The sequence below is a fragment of the Macaca fascicularis genome, chromosome 20 (assembly GCF_037993035.2).
Source record: "Macaca fascicularis isolate 582-1 chromosome 20, T2T-MFA8v1.1".
Lineage (NCBI taxonomy): Eukaryota > Metazoa > Chordata > Mammalia > Primates > Cercopithecidae > Macaca > Macaca fascicularis.
Genome location: NC_088394.1, coordinates 85,109,759 through 85,117,909, shown reverse-complemented (window position 1 = coordinate 85,117,909; position 8,151 = coordinate 85,109,759). Strand labels below are relative to the sequence as shown.

The 8,151-nt window shown below is 62.9% G+C and overlaps 1 protein-coding gene across 7 annotated transcripts; it reads left to right on the top strand.

Annotated features, from left to right (window-relative positions):
- Nucleotides 1-2,380: 2,380 nt before the first annotated feature.
- Nucleotides 2,381-8,112, top strand: SLC22A31 (solute carrier family 22 member 31). Of its 7 annotated transcripts, none has more exons than XM_005592802.5 (9): nucleotides 2,381-2,794; nucleotides 4,258-4,361; nucleotides 4,507-4,661; nucleotides 4,886-5,054; nucleotides 5,265-5,410; nucleotides 5,512-5,620; nucleotides 5,727-5,941; nucleotides 6,626-6,737; nucleotides 7,567-8,112. In XM_005592802.5, the coding sequence occupies exons 1-9, from the start codon at nucleotides 2,393-2,395 to the stop codon at nucleotides 7,871-7,873; spliced, it is 1,719 nt and encodes a 572-aa protein (XP_005592859.4). In that variant the 5' UTR covers nucleotides 2,381-2,392; the 3' UTR covers nucleotides 7,874-8,112. The 7 variants fall into 7 exon arrangements, with proteins under 7 accessions (XP_005592859.4, XP_045237727.2, XP_073884170.1 ...); XM_045381792.3 differs by having other exon boundaries at nucleotides 4,854-5,054; XM_074028069.1 differs by having other exon boundaries at nucleotides 2,381-3,216.
- The last annotated feature ends 39 nt before the right edge of the window (nucleotides 8,113-8,151 follow it).

The window sequence follows — 8,151 nt, the reverse complement described above, 5'->3', positions numbered from 1 at the left end:
TGTGGGTGAGGATGGGGAGAAATCGGTATCCTGCTGCTAGAAATGCACAATAGTGCAGCCACTGTAGAAGAAGTATGGTAGGCCGGGCGCGGTGGCTCACGCCTGTCATCCCAGCACTTTGGGAGGCCGAGACGGGCGGATCACGAGGTCAGGAGATCGAGACCATCCTGGTTAGCACGGTGAAACCCCGTCTCTACTAAAAAATACAAAAAACTAGCCGGGCGAGGTGGCGGCGCCTGTAGTCCCAGCTGCTCCGGAGGCTGAGGCAGGAGAATGGCATGAACCCGGGAGGCGGAGCTTGCAGTGAGCCGAGATCCGGCCACTGCACTCCAGCCTGGGCGACAGAGCGAGACTCCGTCTCAAAAAAAAAAAAAAAGAAAAAAAAAAGAAAAAAAAAAGGCAGTATGGTGATTCCCGAAACAGTTAAAAACAGAACTACCCTATGATTCAGCAATTCCATTTCTAGGTATATACATTGAAAATAATTCAAAGCAGCGTCTCAAGGAGATATTTATATTTCATGTTCATAACAGCATTATTCACAACTGTCAAAGGTGGAAGCAACCTGGTTTACAGAAACGATGAATGGGTAAGCCGAATGTGACATACCCATACAATGGAGTATTATTCTGCCTTTAAAAGGAAGGAAATTCTGACATATGGAAGGATATGAATGAATCTTGAGGACATTATGCCTAGTGAAATAAACCATTCACAAAAGAAAAATACCGTATTATAAGAGAGACTTAGCGTAGTCAAAATCCCAGACAGAACATAGAATGCTGGTTCCCCGGGGCCGGGGGGAGGAGCTATGGGGAGTTACTATTTAAGGGGCATCGAGTTTCTGTTTTACAGGTGAACAGAGTTAAGGAGCTGGATGGGGGTGATGGCTGCAGCATACTGTGAATGTATTTGATACCACTGAATTGCACACTTAAAATGGTTAAGATGATACGTTTTGTTGTGTTTTACCACAATAAAATAACTGCAACAAAAGGAAAGATGGTTATTGGCAAGGATGGCGGGGAACGGGGACCCGCCTGTATTGCTGGTGGTGAAATCGAACCACCGCTGCGGAAAACCGTTCTGCGGTTTCACCAACAGTTCACCGCCTATGGCCCGGCTATTCCACGCCTGGACATACACCAAAGATAAATGGAAACGGGCACCCAAATACTTGCACGAAGATGTTCATCGTGTCACTGGACACAAAAGGCAAAAAGTAGACACAACCCACCGTCCATCAACAGAGGAAGACAGAAACGTGCGGGCTCCGTCCACGGAATATTACTCCCTCCTGAAAAGCACCGCGGGCCTGACCCCCGCTCCGCCGCGGACGGACCTTGAAGACGCGATTCTAAGCGAAAGACGCCGGAACACAACAGCCACAGCACGCAGGGCCGCACCGAGCGGAGGTCAGCACGGGCGGGGCCGCGGAGCGGGGGCTGCGGGGCCGGGAGGGCGCGGAGAGGGGCAGAGGCTGTTCCGGAGCCCGGGAAGGTGCAGGTCCCGCAGCGCTGCGGGGGCGGCGCCGAGCTGAGCCCTGCGACGCGGTGTCTGTGGCGTGGGTTCCACCTGGATCAGAGTGTGAGGACGCGAACGGCGCCCTGAACCGCAGGAACGTGCCCGTTCGAACTGTTCACGCGCGCGCAGAGCCCACTGACAGCAAAACCGGAGTCAGAAAGCTCAGGAGCGACCCACAGGATCCACCGTGATGCTTCTGGCCAATTTCCGCGAAAACCATCGGACTTGAAAACAAACGCGACCCACCTGGCTCTCGGAAGGGGCGAAGGATCCGGGCGAAAGGCGTCAGTTCTCCCTCGCTCGCCCCGTAGACGCCGCGCAGGCCCCGAGCTCCCGAGCGGCGGTTTCAGACCCGCGGGTCACCTGGGAGCTCCTCCCGCAGAACCAGCCAAAAGCTCCCAGCGCCGAGGAGGGCGGGCGGCTTCCCTCCCGGACCTCGCCCCGCCCGCGCGGACGCCCCCGGCCCCACGCGGGGACCACCCCGGGACGCCCGCCGGACCCCGCGCGCCCGCGAGCAACCTGCGTGCACCTGCGCCCCGCGCGCACCTGAGCGCTCCCGGCCACGCCCCGGCCACGCCCCCCGGTTCCCACGTGCCTCCCTCACTGGGCCCCGCCCCCTCACTGTTCGGCCGCAAACCCCGCCCCTCAACCTCCCCGCCCCCTCAACCTCCCCGCCTACGCCCCAGATCGGGCCCCGCCCCTACCAGCCCCCGCCCATTCACGCCTTAGGCCCCGCCCTCACAGACCCCGCCCACGCCCCGCCTCCGCAGGACTCGAGCCCCGCCCCTTAAGGCCTCGCCTCAAAGCCCCGCCCCAGCAGCCCGCCCGGGTCCAGGCCCCGTCCCGCCCCGAGCGCAGCCCGCGGCCGATGGAGCAGGAGGCGCGGGTGCTGAGAGCTGCGGGCGGCTTCGGCCGGGCCCGGCGCCTGCTGGCCGCCGCCTCGTGGGTACCCTGCATAGTGCTGGGGCTGGCGCTGAGCTCCGAGGCGCTGCTCACCGCTCAGCCCGGGCACCACTGCCGGCCGGACCCTGCGCTGTTGCCCCCCGCGCTGCGCGCTCTGCGCGGACCCGCGCTGCTGGACGCCGCCATCCCGCGCCTGGGGCCCACGCGCACCCCGAGCCCCTGCCTGCTCCTGCGCTACCCCGATCCCGCGCCCCGCACCTGCCCTGGCCCGCGCCCCGTGCCCGCGCCCAATGGCACCCGGCCCTGCACACGCGGCTGGCTCTACGCGCTGCCCGCCGCCGGCCTCCTACAAAGCCCGGTCACCCAGGTGCGCCCCCGTCCCTGCTGCCCCGCGGCCCTCCCAGCCCCCAGACCGCCGAGGCCCTGGGTGTCCTTTCTCCATCCTCCCTGGCGCCTCTGACCCCGGTCCCCCGGCCGTCCTCCTGGGCTCCCCGCTCCGGGGCGGCCCGACGGTGCCGCAGACGCGCGCGCACGGGCCAGGCCCGCGGAGAGGCTGCTCCCAGGGGCCGGGAGGGGGCTGAATCTGGGCCTGGGGGCTGCCAGGCGCGGGGCGGCCTGGGGCTCAGGAGGACTGGAGCTGACGGCGAGGGCGGCCCGCACCGGTGGGGGAGCAGGGCCTGGAATCTGCCTCACGACCACCAGCGTCTGGAGCAGACCGTGGCTTTGGGCTGGCTTGCCAAGGCAGAGTCTGCTCGGAGGGACTGAGGTGGTCAGCACAGACTAGGAAAGGTGGGCTTCCCATCGGCGAGGAGCGCGGAGGCTCGGCTGGAGGCAGCATTGCCTGAAGGGAAACGTTGACGGTCTGCGTGAGAAGAGATGGGGAGGCGGGGGGCAGGGACCCCCAGGCCCCTTTCATCCCTTTCCACGCTGGGGCTGAGACCTGCCCACCGCTGCGGCAGCCTTTACCCCGCGGCCCCCACCCCCCACCTGGGAGGACTGGCCCCATTGTGGAAACTGGGACGGGGTTGCCACATCTCCGCAAGGGCTGCCTGGGGCCCTGGAACCCGCCGGGCTTCTCTCCAACCCGCTCTCTCCCACCTCCCACCTGCCCTCCTGTTTGGCTCCTGGATCCAGGAATGCCCCATCAGCTTTCACAAAACGTCAGGTTTGAAAGTAAAATCTCGGGCATAGCACTGCCCCCAGCAGTAGATTAAGCTTGGCAAGAAGACCCAGGAACTGGAAGGGGTGGGGGGAGGCGCAGAGCTGAGGTCAAGGGTCAAGGGCCTCACCGGGAAATGCAGCTGAGCACAGCTCTCCAGCGGCTGCCCGAGTCCCTCTTGAAATGGGCAGGGCAGGGAGGGTGTGGGCACCAGCGCAGGTGCTGGGGCTCATTTCTTAGGCCTGCGTCATGGCTATGACCCTTAGCCGAGTGGAATGGGGGCTGTGTCTCTGACGCCACCGTGGCCGTCCCTTGGGTCCCTCGGAATAGGAGGTGGAAACAGGTCGGACAAGATTCAGCCCCACGTTGGGGGGAGAGCAGTGGTGTGGAGAAGTGGGGAGGCCCTATCTAGGGACAGGCAGAAAACTTAGGGTGGGCAGATCCCCCAGACCCCTTTGCAGGGAGTGCCAGAGTCCAGAGAGGCTGCTGTGTGACTTGGACCCAGCCCCTTGTCCTCTCATGCCTCAGTTTCCCCTTCTCTCCACGGACGGATTGAGCAGGACATGGAGGGCCCCTTCCCATAGCCATTCTGGGACTCCTTGCACCTGTTCCTGGCGAGGAGACAGGGGAGGGTCCTGAGCTGGCCTCCACGTGGCTGCTGTTCCCCACAGTGGAACCTCGTGTGTGGAGAGGGCTGGAAGGTCCCGCTGGAGCAGGTGAGCCACCTCCTGGGCTGGCTGCTGGGCTGTGTCGTCCTGGGAGCAGGCTGTGACCGGTGAGGCCCCTTCTCTTTTCCTGCTGCCCAGTAGCCCTCCCCTCCACCTGCTCTCAGTGTTCAGCTAGACCTGGTGCTGCCAGGATGAAGGTTGGACCCTGGATTATCCTGACACTGTCCAAGCATGTCCCCCACTGCCCACCAGGTTTGGCCGCCGGACAGTTTTTGTGGCCTCCCTGATGCTGGCCACAGGCCTGGGGGCCAGTGAGGCCCTGGCTGCCAGCTTCCCTACCCTGCTGGTCCTGCGCCTACTCCACGGGGGCACATTGGCAGGGGCCCTCCTCGCCCTGTACCTGGCTCGTGAGTACCATGGGGGCTGCTGTTACTGGGGGAGGGGCAGTGGGTGGCCCGCAGGCCTCTGAGGCTCCCTTGCCGAGCGCCCTGAGCTGCAGGGACAGTGAGCAGTGAGTCCCCTTTGGGCATCCCGCTCCTGGGCAGGTCACCGATAGGGTCACCGCAGTTCCCCATGGAACTGTTCCATTCCTCCCCAAGGCCTCCACCTCGGCCTGTCTGTGTCTGCCCAGGCCTGGAGTTGTGTGACCCTCCGCACCGCCTGGCCTTCTCCATGGGGGCTGGCCTTTTCTCGGTGGCAGGCACCCTGCTGCTGCCCGGCCTGGCTGCGCTTGTGCAGGACTGGCGTCTTCTGCAGGGGCTGGGCGCCCTGATGAGTGGACTCTTGCTGCTCTTTTGGGGGTAAGTGTGGTGGGAGCTGGGACAGCAGCCCCCATGGGGGCTGAGTGTGTAATTTCCCTCCCACACCAGGTAAGTGGCTGGGTCACAGGGTCACAGAGAACCACAGTGATGTCCTGCCCCAAGCCTAGGGGTAGGGTGGGGGCCCTGGCCTCTGCCTCTCCTTCCAGGAGGAGGTGGAGGGAGCCGTGGGCATCCTCACCAACCCTGCAGGTTCCCGGCCCTGTTCCCTGAGTCTCCCTGCTGGCTGCTGGCCACAGATCAGGTAGCTCGAGCCAGAAAGATCCTATGGCACTTTGCAGAAGCCAGCGGCGTGGACCCCGAGGACAGGTCCTTGGAGGAGAGCTCCCTGGTTACAGGTCAGGCGCCTACCAGGGAGGAGGGAGATTCGGGTACTGGAGGAGGGCTTTGGAGAGGCACTGCTCCTCACCCCCCTCCCCTCACGTCTCTGTGACTACAGAGCTGGCCATGCTGTCTGCGGGGAGCCCCCAGCCCCAGTACCAATCCCCACTGGGGTTCCTGCGCACCCAAGTCACCTGGAGAAATGGACTTATCTTGGGCTTCAGCTCGTGAGTTGAGGAAGGGCTGGGGTCCTGCACATTCCCCTGGGGGTGGGTGTGTGGTCCCCAGAGTCCCCAGCTCTGGCTGGGCCCATAGCTTTGCCCTCTCTCCCAGGCTGGTTGGTGAAGGCATCAGAGCCAGCTTCCGCCGCAGCCTGGCACCTCAGGTGCCGACCTTCTACCTGCCCTACTTCCTGGAGGCCGGCCTGGAGGCGGCAGCCTTGGTCTTCCTGCTCCTGACCGCAGATCGCTGTGGACGCCGCCCCGTCCTGCTGCTGGGCACCATGGCCACAGGCCTGGCATCCCTGCTGCTCCTCGCCGGGGCCCAGTGTGAGCTTGGGGCCCCGCAGGCCATACAGGGGCCATTGTGTTTGGGCTGAGGGTCTGCCCCACCGGGGGGCACGGCGGCCCAAGGCCAGCTGCTGTTTGTTTTCCTCTGATCCTTTTGGAAGGTCCAAAAGGATCTTTTGTGACTGGCCTAAAGGAAGGAGCCTGTCTGAGCCTAAAACACCTGCCCCAGCTACAGAATGCAGCACAGGCATGAGAGGTCGGGAGACCAGGCTGGGTAAAGCTCTTCCCAGAGTTCCAGGTGGCCGAGGCCGGCCATGGGCTGGCGTGGGAGGGCCCATATACTCAGGGCCGGCCACATGGTGTGTGGAGCTGGGTGCAAAATGAAATGCAGGCCTTGCTTCCAAAGTATTCAAGATTTTAGGATGGTTCTCGAAATTGCGAAGACAGTGGACAGCACAGCAGTAGCTGGGCGCAGGCTTGGGTGGAGGTGGTCGGTGTGGCTGTGACTTGAGGTCAGGATTCTAATATCCTTAGAATCCAAGCCAGGCTGGAATCAGGCTGCAGAGGACAGTTTCCCCTGCCAGGTTTCTCAGAGGGGCTGGAGAAGGAGGCCTGGGAAGTGGGTCGCCAGGCAAGCAGTGTGGTTTTCTGGGGAGGGGCCTTGAGTGGCCAGGGTGGAAGGCCTTGGGGGAAAGGCTGGGAACCCCTATCCTTTGTCCTCAGATCTGCCAGGCTGGACCATGCTGTCCCTCTCTGTCCTGGGGCTCCTGGCTTCCAGGGCTGTGTCTGCACTCAGCAGCCTCTTTGCAGCTGAGGTCTTCCCCACGGTGATCAGGTGAGCTTCAGGGCTGCCCGGCCACACAGCAGGGTCCAGGGCTCCCCCTGGGGAGGAGGGCCCAGGTGGACAGGAGGCCCTGTCCCCACACCCCACTCAGGTTCCTGTCTGTGATTCCTCCATCCAGTAAGGACTCGGGGTGAAGCGCTGGAGCCCCCTGCTCCTGGATGGCGGGGGCCACTGCCCGCAGAAGGCTCTGGGCAGATGACTCAGGAACTGGGAAGGGGAGGGAAGGCCATGCAGGCCTGAAGCGGGGTGTGCAGCCTGGGCGTGAGATGAGGAAGCCTCCAGCAATGGCAGAATTCCAGGGGAAACCATCACTTTCCAATCTTTTTTTTTTTTTTTTTTTGAGATGGAGTCTTGCTCTGTCGCCAGGCTGGAGTGCAGTTGTACGATGTCAGCTCGCTGCAACCTCCAACTCTGGTCCAAGCGATTCTCCTGCCTCAGCCTCCCGAGTAGCTGGGATTACAGGCACGCGCCACCATGTGCAGCTAATTTTTGTATTTTTAGTAGAGACAGGGTTTCACCATGATAGCCAGGATGGTCTTGATCTCCTGATCTCGTGATCCACCCACCTCGGCCTCCCAAAGTGCTAGGATTACAGGCGTGAGCCACCGCGCCCGGCCACTTTCCATTCTTATAATGAACAGAGGAAAAAGTGCTCCAGGACGGGAAAGAGGCTTTCCCAAAACAATTTTTCAAATTATCCTCAGCCAGCAAACCTTAGGCTCTGCGGAGGCCAGGCCTTCCTGCCGCTCACTCTGGAGTCATGTGCATGTCCCCAGATCTGTTGCCCCACCAGCTGCCCCCAACGCACTCTCTCCCACAGGGGGGCTGGGCTGGGCCTGGTGCTGGGGGCCGGGTTCCTGGGCCAGGCAGCTGACCCCCTGGATGCCCTGCACGGCCGACGCGGCTTCTTTCTGCAACACGTCGTCTTCGCCTCCCTTGCTGTCCTCGCCCTGCTGTGTGTCCTGCTGCTGCCTGAGAGCCGAGGCCGAGGGCTGCCGCAGTCCCTGCAGGACGCCGACCGCCTGCGTCGCTCCCCACTCCTGCGGGGCTGCCCCCGCCAGGACCACCTGCCCCTGCTGTCGCCCTCCGACTCCTGCTGGGCCGGCCACACCCCCCAGCAGCGCTAGTCCTGCCTGGTGGCCCTGAGAGCCAGAATGGGACCGAGGTTAAGGCCTGGAGCATGACTGAGTACCCCAGACATCTGGTCCAGGGGAGACACATTCGCCTCAGAAGCCCGTGTCTCAGTGCAGGTGGAGCCATGGGGACAGCATGAAGGTGTCCTCAGCCAGGCCCCAGGCACTGGGAGGCCCTAGGTCTCCTCCCTGGCCACACCCAGCAGGTGTGGAGGATAAAGGCTTCCATGGAACTGGTTCCCTGGTTTTTCCCTCCGGCCACACCTGGGGCC

What these genes read in the sequence shown, in the direction of transcription:
- SLC22A31 (XM_005592802.5), top strand. Translation starts at nt 2,393, where the DNA reads ATGGAGCAGGAGGCGCGGGTGCTGAGAGCTGCGGGCGGCTTCGGCCGG. An exon ending in CCTCGCCCTGTACCTGGCTC is followed by an intron (nt 4,662 to 4,885) that starts GTGAGTACCATG and finishes GTGTCTGCCCAG; the next exon opens with GCCTGGAGTTGTGTGACCCT. An exon ending in GGAGAGCTCCCTGGTTACAG is followed by an intron (nt 5,411 to 5,511) that starts GTCAGGCGCCTA and finishes CTGTGACTACAG; the next exon opens with AGCTGGCCATGCTGTCTGCG.